We start from the raw sequence: 16,951 nt of genomic DNA, 5'->3' as shown, positions 1-16,951 counted from the left end.
CCTGGAGTTGGTGATGGACAGGGAGGCCTGGCATGCTGTGATTCATGGGGTCGCAAAGAGTCGGACATGACTGAGTGACTGAACTGAACAGTTTCAAAGGGCAACAGGAGGGTTATACGAAGAGTGCCCAAACTGTGTCCCCAAGGTATCCCATCTCCAGGGCCTGGGGCTCTGCTAAATTCCAACAGTGATGTCAGAAGAAAGACATCTGGAGACAGAATCTGCCATTTCAAGTTATTCTACCATGGTTTTTTTCTCTGCTGCTGCTAGAATCAAGCAAAAAATTATATGTGATGCAACTCAATATTACCTATTTGGTCATTTAAAATATCATAGATCAGAGTTCCATGGAGATCTGCAGAGATAATTATGCCCTGAGGGATCCCGTGAGCAATTCTAAGAACCATGGAGGGTCAAGGCAGAAAGTTTTTCTCTGGTCTTCATCCAGAGCAGCTTTCCCAGAGACCAGATGCCCAACAGAGGGTCGGGAGAAACTATTTCAGGGTGAGAAGAGCAGCCTTCCACTGAGCAAACACACGGTCGCCCTGTGGGTGAGCCAGCTGGCCACAGGGAGGTGAGAGCCTGAGAACAGAGCAGAGCAGAGGTCAGGGGTCAGTCTTCTCTTATCCCCGACGCTGCCTGCTTTGTCTTGGATGACTCGACCTTTCCGGGGCTGTCTTCTCATTCTCTCCCACCTGCCCCAGGGGCTGTGATGAATATCAAGTGGGGCAGCTGATGTAGAAGGTTCTGGCAGTGGTGATGGCCTCTGTAAATGTCCCATGCTGTTGGTGTACAGAGCTAACAGTGAAGACAGTCACTGCACCCCACTGCTGCCCATCCAGGTCCTGGAAACATCCGCCTGGAAACATCCCTGGTTCCCCAGCCTGAAAAGACCTTCATCCTCTAAACCTCACAGACCTCTCTCCTTATTATGGGTGTTTATGTACGTATCTCACCCACATCTACAAAGCTCTGTGCTTCTGGGAAGCAGGATCTGTCTTTCACGCTCCTGAAACAAAGCCTGACACTAGCTACAAAAGAAGTGTCCCGTGCCTGTGTGGATGAGCGGGGGGCGGGGATGAGCAGAAGTGGATCATGGATAAAAAGATGGACAGAGGGATCAAGGTCTAAAGGCGGGGAAAGCACAGGGAAGCGAAGAAAAAAGAAAAAGGAAGAAGAACAAATGGGAGGGGGAAGACGGATGGACCAGAGCTGGTGGATGGAGATGGGGATGGAGGAGGCGGACAGGCTGAGATGATGAGCAGCTAGTGGCCGGGGAGACTGAAGGAAGGAGGATGAGTGACACAGATCCAGACAGAGGCATACGGGAGGACAAACGGGGGGGGGGGGGGTGGGGGTGGGGTGGGGGATGGAGCCAACACGAAAGCCCACACATCTCTAGGTCTAAGCAACATTTACATGCCAACCGGTACCTCAAATCTCTTGATCTGCACTTTCTGGAACTCTGTCTTGTTCTCCAGGTCACAGATGACCGCCTCCTGCCTGCTGACGATGGCCCGGTCCACGGTGGACTGCTCCAGGTACTCGATGCGCATCTGAGCCACCTGCAGCTGGGGATGCACCCAAGACAGCCACTGACCCCGCGGCCACCCGAGTCCTGGATTGGGGGCCCTGGCCAGGCCCAGCTCCAGGGCCATCCACACCGCTCCTTAGCTCAGGTGCGCATGCAGGAACGGCCAGATCCAGGCTGAGGCCCCGCCCCCGGACCCCACCCCCTCCCGTGCCTTCAGCTTTCACTCAGGCCTTCAGCCAGTGCTTCTCTTACCTCCTGCTCCTGCTCTGGGGTCTAAGGGCAGCAACGCTTTCGCATCAAGGACACTACTGAGAGTAGGTTTGGGAGCCAAGCTCCTGTCCTGGAGTTCCAAACCCAGCTCCCCAGTCTAGCTGGATGAGTCTGGGAAGACCAGTGTGCTTCCTTGAGCCTTGTTTACTCACTCTTGTGTGAAGACTGCAGGAGATTAATGCCTGGTACATAATAAGCACCAGCAAATAGCCAGTCCCGCTATTATTCTGTTTTGCTTGTGGTCACTCTGTGCCCACAGGTACTGCTGGAAACCAGGTCACTCTGATAGCTGCTCTAAGTGGGCACATGCGTGGGTTCTAGGAGAGCTTTGAGAATTTCATGGATGGTAGCAGCTCACTAGGTAATGAGGGGGATTTAGGCAACTTAGGAGAAATCATGACTTCAAAGAAAGTTTCACAGAGGATGATGATCCTGTCTTGCACTGACCAGCCCTGTTCCTTGGAGCCACTTCTCAGGGGGAGAAATCGTGCTCTGAACATCTGACGGGCCTCACTGCGTGGGGCATCTATGGGTTTGAACAAGCATGGGCAGTAGTGTGTGTGTGCATGTGTGTCTATGAGTGTGAACAAGCATGGGCAGTGGTGTGTCTATGTGTGTGCGTGTGTCTATGGATGGGAACAAGCATGGGCAGTGGTGTGTGTGTGTGCGTGTCTATGGATGTGAAAAGCATGGGCAGTGGTGTGTGTGTGTGTGTCTGCTGGGATTGTCCTCTATTCATTTGCCATGTGACTGAAGTTGAGTGAACAACTGCGTGAATGAAGAACAGTTTCCATGGCCCTCCCCCACGACATGGCGGCTGTGAGCACATACTTGTTCTTGAAGCTTGTTCTTCTCCTTCTTGACTTCCTCCAGCTGCAGCTGCAGTTCCTGGATCTGCCCGATGTCAGCAGCAGACTGGTGAGATGAAAAGTGTCACCTTGAGACCGCAGGCTCTGCTCGAAGTCCCTTGTTCCCCCACCCACAGGTGTGTGCACATCACAGAGTGTCTGTGACAACAGCTAGTTCTAAAGGGCCCCTCACATCCCCCCAGTACCTCAGCGAGAGCGGTTCACTCCCACGCCATAGCCCATAGCTTCGGTCAACTGTCCAGCACCTTATCATACACCCTTGAGAGCCCAGATGGAATGAGATGGCTGTGGCACTAGGGCCAGGATTCGGAGGGAAGAGTACTATCTGAGGTCAGGTAACTGGGGTTCCAGACGTGGCTTCCAGGCACAGCAAGCCGCAGAGCCTCTCTGCACCTCAGTGTCCCCGTCTGTAAAACTGGCTGGTGGTCTCTGCTGAGACCCTCTGAGGGTCTGTCTGAAGACCAAATGAGGCAATGGAGAGTAGAGGGCCTGAAGAAAGAGTTGAGCCAAACGTCTGAGTGTGACTGTCCCCAGAGAGGACTCCAGAGGGGGAGGGCTCCGTGCGTTCTGTTTCCACAGGCACTTGTTCTTTTACAGTATTTATAACGGGAGTACTAATTTACTGCTTTTGTAAATGAACAAATAAATGTCCACCTTGAACAAAAGTAAGTTTGAGTCATGATTCCTATTTACCTTTGTGGTTTATCCTCCAAGGTCCTGAGACCAGAGAGTGGCCCAACTGAGTCGCCGGCTCCCTGTCCCCGCCCAAGGCCGCCAAGCCTTCTTCTGCCCGAGGCCACTACCTGAGCAATGAGCTCCTTGTGTTTCTGCATGAGGTCGTTCAGATCATCCTGGTCCTCGTCAATGCGCTTCAGGAGGTCCGCCCTCTCAAACTGCAGCCGGTACAGCTGCTCGTCCACCTGGCAGAGCAGGACGAGGGCAGGTGAGGTAGGAGGGCGGGGGGAGAGGGTCTGTGCGGGGAGGGGTGATGCACAGCAGGGAGGCTTGCCCGTGGGTGTGTCAGGTGAGTGACTGTCTACCTGAAAGGGAGGCCGCAGCTGTGTCAACGCCTCCTGTGGGTATGTCATGCGTGTGTGCACACTGGACAGGCATGCGGCTGACTGCATGAATGCAGCATGCGTGCGTGAACGGAGATGTAAGCCCACCCAGGAATCTACTCATATACAATTTAAGTGTGTGTGGTGCATATGTGTGCGTAATCTCAGTAACTATGGCTAAACTTAGATGCTTATTTTACCTACAAGGGTCTTTATTTAGAGATGCATCTGTGACTTTGTATGTGTGTACATTCATCCCTGTACACGTGTGTGTGTCAGTGTTTATGGGCAGGTTCCCCTTGATCTAGTACCAACCAAACCTGGGACAAAAGGGCCAGATATAAGCTTTTGCCGATAAATCTCTAGCTCCACCTAAAAGGGTTTTACATGTTGCACATAAATTTAAGCCGACCCTGGACACCCAGAGAGGGCACACAGAAACCACACCCAATGTTCACCAGCATAATAGATCTGTGATGTTTGCTCATTTGTCCCTGTTCAGCGCTGAGCTCCCAGATGGCTGGGGCCCTTTTAGGAGTGAGTCCAAACGGGCTCTGCCTGGAAGTCTGGACCTGAAGAAGCAGCCCGGCAACAGTGACCACGTGCCCTCCTGGGGTGGCGAGCGCACAGTGGGGCTACCACCGGTGACTGGGGGTGGCGGGCACGGTGTGGGCTCACAACAGATAGCTGCGCTCCCACTCCGGTTCCGGTGCTGAGCGAACGACAGGTTCCGACTGGAAGCGTCCCCCCGAGGCTGAGCACCCTGGGTCCACAGCGGGCGCTTGCCTCCCTTCACACAGCTGACCCTCACACGCACCCCGACGCCTCGATCACGCTCAGCTCAGAGCAGGCTGCCTGTGCTCTCTGAGTGCCGAGCACTCAGTGGGTCTACGAGGGACGTGTGGACCTCCACGTACAGTAGAGGGCTTGCCCCGGCCCCTCCCGCTGTGCCCGCGGCGGCCCCGCCCCCGGAGGCGCAGGTACCAGGCTCTTGCTGCGGGTCATGCTCTCCAGCTCGCTGTGCATGTTCTCCAGGTCTGCCGTCAGCGCCTTCTGGGTCTTCAAGGCATCTTCACACTTGGCTTCACTCTGCTCCAGCTGGAGCCGGCAGGAGGGAGACAGGGGAGTGGAGAGGTCTCATGAAGTGGCCCCCTTGATCGGCCCTCCCCGCCGGCCTGGCCCCGCCCCTTCCAGGAGGGGGAGTGCAGGCGACCCTCCCACCTTCTCTTCATCAACCCACAGAAGGGGCAGCAGAGCTGTCTGCAGTAGAGGTGGCCAAGTGCCAAGCCCACTCAACACTGACCAAGCCCTCCCCCACAAAGTAAGGCCAGGCCACCCCCGATTTAAGCGCCAGGGGCGAGCCCCCACCCATTCAGCGGGTATTTGCTGCCACCCACTCAGCACCTGGCACACACAGAACACTCATGGTGGCCCCTGCCCTCCCACGGGGGAGACAGGAAGGGACAGATAATGACAGCCCTTCTGAGGGTACAAGGAAGAGGAGGGCATGAGGACTCTGGGACACAGGATCGGGGCCGGGAAGGCTTCCTAGAGGAGCTGCTCATAGTTCATTCAGTGGGGGCTTGCCAAGCAGATGTTTTTAATTAGAATTGTGAACCCCCTTTTAAATGGTATGCAAAACATTCTATGTGTGAGCACCTCCTGGTACTTGACTAGATTCCTGAAGGTTAAGAGCCACTGACTTCAAGTTTTTCTTTCTCGACCTTTCTTTTCTCTTCCTTCTGTCCACCTGCACACAGCAGGCCCCCTATCCTAGCACAGGGGGCCAAGGGGGTGGGTACAAGGACCTTTGTGGCCCCAGAGGACAAACATTTTCCACTGGAGAAACCACATTCGTGCACAAACTCTAACTCAGTTCTGTGATTGAGCATCCCCCTGGTTTATGAACCCTAGAATCTCTGAGCAGAAAACTGCCTTATAAATCACTGAAGGCAAGCACTTAAGGTTCAGAGAGGGCTGGAGCCTTGTTTGGAGTCACACAGCTGCAAGGAGCAAAGACACCACTTGAATCGTCCAGACCAGCTTTCTCAACTGCCAGGCCACGGTCCCTCCAAAATAGTAAATGACATTAAGGTTGGTGCCAACAGACAGGGGGAGAAAAAAGCAAGCTAGACTTCTACCGAAATGTCATGCACATAATCGGATCCCTGAGGCTACCCAGCGAAGAGGCCCCATTGATCACTGTAAGGAAAATGGGGGAGCCAGGGCAGAGGACGCCCCAAGGACAGCTGACCAAGGGGGGTCTCTGTGGGGTAAGGCCACCTGGGACCACTTTCATCTTCCTCAGCACATCCAGGAGCTCGGCCCGATGTTAGCATCACAATAACGACACTGGAGCTGGGGCGCAGGCAGGCTGCCTTTGTTACAGTGTCAGCTGTCAGTCCTCCCGGCAGACCTGGGAGGTGTGCCCTGCTAACACCCCCAGTGCACAGGCAAGGAAACCAAGGCCCAGCCTCCCCCCTGCAGCTTCCTGGCATGGTGCCTCTAATCCCAGCCCCACGCCCTGCCAGCAGCCACAGTTCCCCAAAGCTCTATCCTCAAGGCTGTAAGGAAAGTGTGTTTCTGCAGCACGGCCCCGTGCTGGGCTGAGTGGGGAGGGCTTGGTGGCACATTTCCCTCAGCAACTGGGAGGGATTGAGACACACTGAGAAAAATGATGTGGAGCAGGGGAGGTAATTGGCGATGTTAGAGCATAATCGACAGAGGAAATGAGAAGTCAGGTGTGGGCTCGTCTTCCCGGCAGGTGACTCCAGGGCCTCTGGGAAGGCAGGGCAGAGGGTGGTGGGGTGGAGGGCTCCTCTGCAGGCTGGCAGGGCAAAGCCAGTCCTTGATTCAGGAACAAGTCAGAGGCCTCGTTAATGAGAGGCACTTAATGCAACTAACACCTAAAAGATGCAAAGGAGATAGCCAGGTGGAGCTTTCAGAGGGAGGGTTCCCTGAATGGAGGCAACAGGAAGTACAAAGGTCCTGAGGCAGGAACAGCAAGGAGCTTGGTGCTGCAGAACAGAAAGGCAGCCAGTATGGCTGGTCATACCAACAAAAGTCCGTCTAGTCAAAGCTATGGTTTTTCCAGTAGTCATGTATGGATGTGAGAGTTGGACTATAAAGAAAGCTGGAGCTGAAGAATTGATGCTTTTGAACTGTCATGTTGGATAAGACCCTTGAGAGTCCCTTGAACTGCAAGGAGATCCAACCAGTCCATCCTAAAGGAGATCAGTCCTGGGTGTTCATTGGAAGGACTGATGTTGAAGCTGAAACTCCAATACTTTGGCCACCTGATGCGAAGAACCGACTCACTCACTGGAAAAGACCCTGATGCTGGGAAAGATTGAAGGCGGGAGGGGACGACAGAGGATGAGATAGATGGGTGGCATCATCAACGCGATGGACATGAGTTTGAGTAAACTCTGGGAGTTGGTGATGGACAGGGAAGCCTGGTGTGCTGCAGTCCAAAGTCAGACATGACTAAGCGACTGGACTGAACTGAACTGAACTGATAGCTGGTCAGCCTCACAGGGAGGGCCAGGAGGCGGCGATGCTGAGGAAGTGGGTGGGAGTCACAGCAGTGAGCCAGGGTGCCAAGCTCAGGTTTGTTTCAGTCTGCAGGAAAACCACACTCTCTAAGGAGGAGGGCGGCATGATCTCCCTCTGGCTGCCATGAGAGGATGCACTTTTGTGGACAAAATTAGCAACAGGGCAGCCAGAGAGGCTGCTGCTGTGGTCCTTCAGGAAGAGGGTGGTGGCGTGCTTCAGTCAGAGAGGAAGTGGGGAGAAATGGAAAGGTCTACACAGGGCAGTGTGCACGAACGAAAGAAAATGGGCAGGCAGGAGCAGATGGGCCAGCATGGGAGATGATGTCAGATAACTAGCGGTGGAAGGAGCTGTCCGGCCTGCCAGGCCGAGTCGCTTGGCCCAGGGCCAGGAGGCAAGGGAGGGTCCTTGTAAGTGGAGCCCACAGACGATCCTGTTCCCATCTGCTGAGCCCCGCCTTTGGCTGAAGGAAGGTTTCATCAACATGATGCTGCTGCTCCTCAGAATCCCCCCAGAGGGAAGGCTATATTTTCTGTCCTCTGGTGGCTCAGCAATAAAGAATCCACCTGCCAATGCAGGAGACACGGGTTCAATCCCTGGGTAGGGAAGATCTCCTAGGGAAGGAAACGGCAATCCACTCCAGTATTCTTACGTGGAGAATCCCATGGACAGAGAAGCCTGGCAGGCTACAGTCCAAGGGGTCGCAAAGAGTTAGACAAGACTTATCCACTGAGCAAGCACACATATCTGACATGCTCATTCCTTTCCCCAGGCTCCCTGGAGCAAGCAGGGCAAGAGACAGCTCATCCATCCCCAGGCAGAGAGGAGCAGAGATGGCACGCAGGCAGCACATGGGGCTGCAGGTGTTGGTCTCAGCTCCTGTCAGGCTGGAGAGAGGATTATCTTGCTTCTGATGGTTCAGGCATCAATGGCCACACCTGCTACTGTTGCTTGGGGACCATGTCCAGTACATGGCTGCTATCTGCCTGGCTTCTCAACAGCCCCACGAGGTCCCTAGGAGAAAAGGTGTCGCTGTGAGGACCAACTGACCTTGGAGGAAACAGAGGTTCATGGAGGTGAAGTGACTCACTCCCAGGCACACGGCCAGCAGCAGGGAAACCTGGCTGGTCCAACCCCAGAGCCCAAGCCCTTAACCATTGTACTCCGCTGCACCTCATGGAAGGCCACACTCTGGAAAGAGCAGGATGGATTAAAATAAAGAGAGAATTCCAACTGCAGAGAATACAGCCCAGAGGCTTGCTGTGACAGTGGAAGCCACTCAGGCCTGTCACCATGACCTGAGCCAGGTGGGGCTATAGAATGACAAGGAGACAAATCAGGGAGAATTGGCAGAACTCGGATTCTGAATCCACTGAGGAAACACATCGAGACCAGAGCCTTCCTGGGAGGAAAGAGTTCACACCAAAGGGAAGCGGCAGGAAACTAAGCAGTGCTGGCACCTCTAAGTGCCAGGCGCACTGCGTGTGGGTCAGACCTGGAGCATCCGCCTTTCGAGCCAGTCACTGAATGCACCGCGCCTCAGTTTCCTCATCTGTAGGATGGGGTTGGTCACATTCCAGGACCAGTGCAGAATAAATCAGTGAAAACCCGAGCATGCTTAGCACAGCGCCTGGAGCTGAGGCGATGCCCAAACAGGAATGGTGGAGATTGTTGTCTCTTTCATCACTGGGCTTCCCTGATAGCTCAGGTGTAAAGAATCTGCCTGCAATGCGGGAGACCCCGGTTTGATTCCTGGGTTGGTAAGATTTGCTGGAGAAGGGATAGGCCACTCACTCCAGTACTCTCGGCCTCCTGATGGTTCACCTGGTAAAGAAATCGCCTGCAATGTGGGAGGCCTCGGTTCGATCCCTGGGTTGGGAAGATCCCCTGGAGAAGGGAAAGGCTACCCATTCCAGTGTTCTGGCCTGGAGAATTCCATGGATTGTATAGTCCATGGGGTCACAAACAGTTGGACACGACTGACCAACTTTCACTTTCATCACTTACTAGCCTGAGAAATGAGGACTTTCCAACCCCATTTTAGAGGTGAAGAGAGTGCCAAAGAGGCCAAGCTGTCACAGTCATGGGGCCAGGGTGAGGCAGGGCCTGAACCACAATCCCAGGGAAGGGTTTTAGGCTTCCTGGCAGACTGGGATGGCTGGAGGGAGGGTGCTGGCTCCAGAGGCAAGCAAGTCAAACAGGCCCAGGTTTCATCAGGTCTGGATGGGTAACACCGGAAATCCCCCAGCTCACGGACTCCCCCGGGCAGGCCTGGGGATGCTGCTGATGAGCCGTGTTAATGCCGAGCTTTCAAATTTTCAATTTATTACACTTTAGGGAACGGGAAGAAAAACAGGGCCATCTCCTGCTGATTTTCCATTATGGATGACGTGGTGGAAGACTAACTCACTGCACGTTATTTCCATATTGAGGCTGAGTGACTGACGTTTTTATGAAGTCGTGTGGAAGTCACGGCAAGGCTGAGATCAGATCCCTCAGGCTCGAATCGTGGCCACCGCCGCTCTGAAGGTGTCTTCCCAGGGGGAGGTCCGGGTGGAGTGGTCAGAGAGCAGCAGTTCCCCTGGAAGGTTCCCCTAGTCCCACTGCCAGCCCCACAGCCACAATGGCAATGAGCGTCCCAGGGGAGGCTGCCAGCATACCCGTCAGCTCTAAGTCACCACCCGTCCCCACGGATAAGCCCTCCCGGGTTCCAGGCGGGACCCCACCACACATGGTGGGGAGGGCTGGGGGAGAAAAGGCCCCCAGGATTTCCACCCCCTCTAGACCCGGGGTGGGGGCGGGACCCACAGCAGGCTCTCAGTGAAACAACCGATTGATTGATCTTCCAATTGATCTTCCAAAACAACCAATTGGTCTTCCTACAAGTTCATGTTTTCTCTCCTTTCAAATCTTGTTTCTTGCAACATCAATACAATAATGTGCAAAGTACGTGGGTACAAAGCACCAAAATGCTTGTAATGGTCAGAAGCTCCTCTCCCCCTCGCGTAGTCCAGTCACCCCATCATCCACTTGCTGGATCAGCCACCCATCCTCAGTGCCTGCACAAGGGCAGGGCTTCAATTCCTCCCCAGCCGCTAAGCCAGGGGCCCTTGACCAGTGGACACCATGTGCAGGAACACAGGGGGCCGCGGCCCCAGCCTGGGCAGGCGCAGTGAAGTCCTGACTCCTGGACAGTGTGGGAGGACCTGGAGGCCCTGGAAGCCTGAGATCTTGGGGGCGAGAGGAGGTGAACGGCACCCAGGATGGGACGCCAAAGCGGCCTGGGGGGCTGCCGAGCGTGCGGGGGAGGCATCTGAGCCCCAGCTCTGTGCCAGGCATAGCTCCGTGTTCTCTCCCTTAACCCTGACAACAGCACAGTCGGCTCAGGTCAGCCGCCAGTCTCACTGCTGTTCCTGGGGAAAATGACGGGTGGAGCAGTGAAGTGGCTTAGCTTGGGTCACCCTGGCATTAAGTGGCGGCCTGGACACCAGGCTCCCAGGGCTCAGACTCCTCCCCACGTGCTCGGCAGCCCCCAGGCGCCCGCAGAGTTTCCACACTGGCTCATCTCCGCTCACACCCAAGCCACTGGTTAACTGCACTCCTCTGTAACAGTGCTCCCCACCACACAGGCTCCGGAACAGGAATCTGGCGATGTGACTGCACACGCCTACTCTCTTTTCTTTGGATAACAGCACCCCCATCTTCTCTGCAAAGAATGTCCATCCCTCAGATGTCTGCGATGGAACCGACACCCCTCCCTGGAGCCCAGAGGAGATGCTTCTGACTCAGACTTGCCAGTTAGAGCACCGCCTTCTTTGGCCTCAGGGGTTGGTCGAGGGACAATAGCAAGACTGACACCAGGATTCTGGCTGTGACTATGGACACAGCTTTTTCTGATACAGGATGTAAGCCTGGAGTATCTGTCCTGCCGTCCAAAAGGGAGACTGCCTAAGAATGCAAGGTGACGTCGAGGTGCTGAGGCACGAGACGCATTCTTGATGTCATGCTTGGAGCACCTAGATCTAGCCAAGCCTGAAGGCAGGCGTAGCCTCAGAACCTTTCAGATATCTTCGCCCGTCACGTCCCTTTTTCTGCTTAATGAACTGGGAGCTGTGCTGTTGCTCCCTGGAACCCACATACCGAGTGGGTGAGGGAGTCAGAAGAGCTACTACACACACAGAGTCCGCCACAGAGTAAACACCTGGAACCTGGGTGACAGTGTGTGCTGTTGTGCCCAAAGCTGGATCCACGCAGCTCCGTCCAAAACCCTGTGACAGCGTAACAGCCATGTATTTACTATTCTGTGTGTAGACCCCTCCTCGTAGGGGGTAAACACTGACACTCCCCCTTCCCTATTATTCAGTGGGGAGATGAAGACAGGATGAGGTTTCTTTGACACCAACCACATCAGACACCGTGCAGGCCTTGAGGTTTATCACAACGGTAGCCCACTACAGCCATGCAGGGGAGGAATAGGCCTGGGCAGGGGAGTGACTTGCCCAAGGTCAGACTCAAGTCCGTGAGACTCTCAACCCAAGCTGAAGAAAAAAAAACGAAAAACCCATGCTGTTTCTGGGCCACCACCAGCCCCCACCGCACACAGCCTTTCTCTGTGGCTGAGTCTGTCTCAGGCATTCTCTCGCCAACACCCACCCCTCTCATTCAGTGGGAGGGAGGGCGATTGAGATTCCCAGCACACAGGCACCAACTACAAACCGATGAATAGCACTGCTTTCCCGTGCGACGCCATCTGCCCGCTCTAAATACCCGAGGTAAAATGTTTGCTCTGGACTTATTAAGCTACGAGACGAGTTGGCTCGAGACACAGAATAAGCTGGGGAAACAGGAAAAATTCTGATATTTCAGCAGAGTGGTCAGAATCTGCATTTCTGGGTCTGACTGAATAAATCAGAGGATTTAAAAATACCGCAGAGCAAATGCCACGGGAAGTGTTCTAAGAAATGGTGGCTTTGGCAGGCTAATCTCAACACACCCCGACCCGTGGTGTCCCAGCAGCACGCCCAGAAGAGTTACCCTTTAGTAGGGAGCTTTTCCCTGGAGGCACTCACCAACATCTCAAACTAAAGACAGCCCTGATAGAGAACAAGTTTATTAAATGCAAACATACTAAAAATATCAGGTCAGGTCCACTGATGGTCTGTCCAGCTCAGAAGCTGGATGACAGCGGCCTCGAGGGAAATTTCCTAAGACCGTATGGTGGTTCCTCCCTGTGTCCTTGATCTCCAATCTCTTGGGCATATTCTAAACGTTCTATGACTTTCCTTACATTGTGCTAGAGGACCATCAATTATTGATGCACTGAAATACTCTCTGAGGATTTACTGTTTCCACCATCCTCATCTCAGAGTAGTAACGATCATCATGACGAGTAGTGCAATAATAGTATCTGCTCTCTGTGGATGCTGACCACGCGTCTGTTAATTTGCAACATATACCAACTCCTGTCTTCATTTTACCGATGAGGAAACTGAGGCTCAGAGAGCCTCTGTGATATTCCAGTTAACTTGTCAAGGTCACACAGCTATTAAATGATGACTGGAGCCAGGAAGTGAACTGAGGTTGCTTTTAAACGCACAGCTTTTCCTTGTAAGCCCTGTGCCACGTGTTCACCACCTGCTGAGTAAAGCAGGTCTCCTTTTACTTGTTTTAAGTCTGTTTCTTTGAGAGTTTAGGAGTCCTTTCTGATTTTGTATTACAGGACCAAAGGACGGCACAGGTCCTACATGACTGAAAAGACTTCAATAATTTCCTTCCTGACTTCACTCTGGGGACGATGGATTTGTAACACACTCCAAAGAGAGAGAGAAAAAAAATACAAACTTAAAAAAGCAGGATAAAATACTCAAAAAAGGTCCTCCCTGCCCCCATCCATTCATGCCCCCCTTTTTGTGATATTGCAGCTCCCCAGTGCTCCCCTAAATAGCATAGCATCTGAGCACCTCCACATCTGTCTTCCCACTGGACAGGGGCTCTGAAGGGTCACTGGGCCTTGCAGTAGGGACTCCATACCCATGCGCTGAGGGAGCGAGGCTGCGAGACAAGCTCAGCACGCTGCTGAATCAGCCCCAGTCAGCGGGGCTGCCATCTGCCCCCCGAGCTGCCCACCGCCCCGTGGGGCTCACAGGAGCCCCGGATGCCCCCTCCCAGTGCCACCCACTGCCCAAGCCGTTCATAATGGCTCTAAGTCTAGATAACTTACATGCCCATCAACAGCAAAGTGGCTAAATCGTGATGCAGTTAGAAACCAGCGAGGAGAAGGACCCAATGACCACGCACAGTGTCATCAGCAAGTCTCATCTGCATTAGTGGACCAAGGACAGCGAAATGGGGGCGGGGTGGGGGGAGGTTGGAATGCGAACAGGTGGAGGGTGGGAATGCAGGTTAGGGGCCACAGGAGCAGAAGATAAACTGAGAAATGGCTCTTAAATCAGCATCTGGTTCATCGGCCTCTCCCTTAAACCTGCGGGAACCTTTTGAGAACAAAAGGTCTTAGGGAGGGCCCTTTTATCTTCCCCAGAATTACTTAGGACTTGAAGCTCTGGCTCTAGGGTGACCAGCTCATCCCTGTCTGCCTGGAACTTTTTTGGTTTTAAGATCAGAAGTCTCGTGTCCCAGGAACACCCTCAGTTCAGTTCAGTTCAGTCTCTTAGTCGTGTCCGACTCTTTGCGACCCCATGAATCACAGCACGCCAGGCCTCCCTGTCCATCACCAACTCCCGGAGTTCACTCAAACTCATGTCCATCGAGTCGGTGATGCCATCCAGCCATCTCATTCTCTGTCATCCCCTTCTCCTCCTGCCCGTAATCCCTCCCAACATCAGAGTCTTTTCCAGTGAGTCAACTCTTCGCATGAGGTGGCCAAAGTATTGCAGTTTCAGCTTTAGCATCAGTCCTTCCAATGAACACCCAGGACTGATCTCCTTTAGAATGGACTGGTTGGATCTCCTTGCAGTCCAAGGGACTCTCAAGAGTCTTCTCCAACACCACAGTTCAAAAGCACCCTCAGACCCACACAAATCCAAGCGGCTTTGAAATGAAAAACACACGGCTTCCAATTCTAGGTCACCCAGGTGGAGGAAGTTTCCACCACACAACTGGCCTGAACTCTCCCCAAATTCTAGCATCATAAAATACAAAGACAGAGGTTCTATGGACAGTGTCACAAGACTGAACGCAACTGTGACGTAGTCTAAGCTGGATCCTGAACAGGAAGAAAAATGGCTACAAAGAACGTGAGTAAAACAACAGGCAAAATCAGAATAGTCAGCAGATAGTATAGGGGTCAGCAAAGTTTTCCTTCAAGTGCAAGCTGGAAATTATTTTAGGCTCTGCAGGCTTAGAGGCAAAATGGAAGGCTAAATCCAGGTACTTATCTAACTTTAAATGTGGCCATTTAAAAACAAAACCTCTCTCAGCTCTCAGGCTGTAATAAAAAAAAAAAAAAGCAAAACAAAACAAAAACGAAAAATCAGGCAGCGTGGGCTGGATTTGGCCTGTGAGCCTTAGTTCTCTGACCCCTGGGTTAGAATGTCCATGCTAAAATTTCCAATTTTGAAAAGGGCAAAGGGATCTCATGTCTGTAACTTGTTTTCAAATAATTCAGAGAATGTAATTTAGTGAGAAAACGTGGCAAAAAGTTAAAAATTGAGGAATCTAGGTGAAGGATTTAAAGGAATCCTTTGAATTATCCTTATAATTTTTTGGTACACTGGAAATTCTTTCAAGATATATTATTTAAAGTACATCCTAGGGACCTTCCTGGTGGTCCAGTGGTTAAGACACCAGGCTTCCAAGGCAGGGGACTCAGGTTTGATCTCTGGTCGGGGAACTGAGATCCCATGTGCTGTGCAGCATGACCAATACACACATAATACATAAATAAATAAATAAAATACATCCCAGTTGCCCCTCAAACTCTGTGACTTTGGGTAGGATTCTCATATGCTGAGCTTCCTCCTACAGAGAAAGACTACTGAATGCTGGCTGCTTCCTGTGGGGACTCTGCCACCCGGTGAGGCCTTGCTCACGCATGAGAGCTCTGGCGCCAGAAGACAGGTCCCTCTACTCGAGGGACTCACTACATTGAAGTGGGTTGGGGGCATAGAGTTAGGTCATGACCTCTAAGCGCTTGGCCCCATGACTGCTGCTGCTGCTGCTAAGTCATGTCAGTCGTGTCCAACTCTGTGTGACCCCATAGATGGCAGCCCAACAGGCTCCTCTGTCCCTGGGATTCTCCAGGCAAGAACACTGGAGTGGGTTGCCATTTCCTTCTCCAAGGCGTGAAAGTGAAAAGTGAAAGTGAAGTCGCTCAGTCGTGTCCGACTCTTAGCGACCCCATGGACTGTAGCCTACCAGGCTCCTCCGTCCATGGGATTCTCCAGGCAAGAGTACTGGAGTGGGTTGCCGTTGGCCCCATGACTGGCTGAGTGTAAACCATGGATGTATGGCATCAGTGTCTGTGTTCCCATGGTAATGATGGCCCCAGGGGCTGGCTGGGCTCTCTGAGGGGCTGGCCCTCCAGAGCTGAACAGTTCATCTATGCTTCAAGGGCTAAGCATAGATGGCATTCCCCGTCTGCCATGAAACCACCCTCTTCCCACTTCATCACAGCCTTGGAAGTGTCAATATTTGTGGGGTGAACAGGCCGCTGATAACCATGTTTTTCACCAATTACAATTTGGTCTTTATCTCTCTTTGACAGAAGGTTATGTTAATATTGAATCAATTCACTCCAACATAATCTTTAAGAAAAGTCTCTTCAAATAAAACATCCAGACCACCTGTTCCATTGTTCTGGGCTGGAGAGACGTGCTCCCAAAGTGTCCGCTCACACCAAAGACTCTACTGGGATGATCCTCCGAGAGCCCATTAGTTATTTTCAATGTCTTGTGGAAGCGTGGGTGATGCCCGGTGACCACCATCCCCGTTAAGGGCACAGGGGACCCTCAGTCTTCTGTGCACTGGTGGGGACCACTGGGAGTCCACTGTGTGGAAGATGCACCAGGCCCAATGGGCCTACCTGAGGGCTTAGTTGTATGTGGGATCCCCGTGGGATATGAGATCTTCCCGGACCAGGGATCAAACCCAGCCCCCTGCATTGGCAGGCGGATTCTTTACCAGTGGACCACCAGGGAAGTCCTGGACTGTGCATCTTTAAAGGTCAGATTGAGGGAGGTGGATTGTGCCACGGATGGATCCCGAATGCAAAGAACTAGATGGTATTTGTATTTTAAAAAATCTCTCCCCAAAGATCAGGTGGCAGAAAGATTGCTTGGGCAAGACGGGAGGCCGGGAGACTTGAAAGAATGGTGAATGAGATGCGCAGGTGGTGTGGGATAAGAAGGGGGCAGGCGGGCAGGGGCTGGGTGCCAGAGCTCCTCAGGGGGCCCAACGGCTGAGACCTGGTGACAGCTTTGTCCTCAGCAGGAAGGGGGAAGACAGCCCTCGGCAGGAATTCAGTAAACAACTAAAGAGCTCAGTGCAAACTCTTTTCCGTTTAACCAAAAAAAAAGAAAAAGAAAATGACATATTTCCTTTCGGAAGGAAGAAAAGGTCAAAGGCATGAAATAAAAAAAAAAAAAAAAAAACCAGGAAGCCACTGCCCGGAGCAGACAGCACCCTCCACTTCCTCCTCGGAGCCAGGTGCC

The 16,951-nt window shown here is 52.9% G+C and overlaps 1 protein-coding gene across 4 annotated transcripts in view; it reads right to left on the bottom strand.

Moving 5' to 3' along the window:
- Positions 1 to 16,951, bottom strand: part of MYO18B (myosin XVIIIB) — a 232,041-nt gene that overhangs the window by 67,211 nt on the left and 147,879 nt on the right. For all 4 annotated transcript variants that reach the window (XM_055405416.2, XM_055405418.2, XM_055405415.2 and 1 more), the window contains 4 exons: positions 4,716 to 4,829; positions 3,477 to 3,593; positions 2,636 to 2,719; positions 1,434 to 1,571 (listed from right to left, as the gene is read on the bottom strand). In XM_055405416.2, the coding sequence (XP_055261391.2) occupies positions 1,434 to 1,571; positions 2,636 to 2,719; positions 3,477 to 3,593; positions 4,716 to 4,829 (453 nt within the window). The remainder of the gene's footprint in view (positions 1 to 1,433; positions 1,572 to 2,635; positions 2,720 to 3,476; positions 3,594 to 4,715; positions 4,830 to 16,951) is intronic.

The sequence above is a fragment of the Moschus berezovskii genome, chromosome 19 (genome assembly GCF_049115385.1).
Source record: "Moschus berezovskii isolate FMDL1 chromosome 19, NW_MosBer_1.0, whole genome shotgun sequence".
Taxonomy (NCBI): Eukaryota; Metazoa; Chordata; class Mammalia; order Artiodactyla; family Moschidae; genus Moschus; species Moschus berezovskii.
This window is presented reverse-complemented; position numbering and strand designations above follow the sequence as displayed.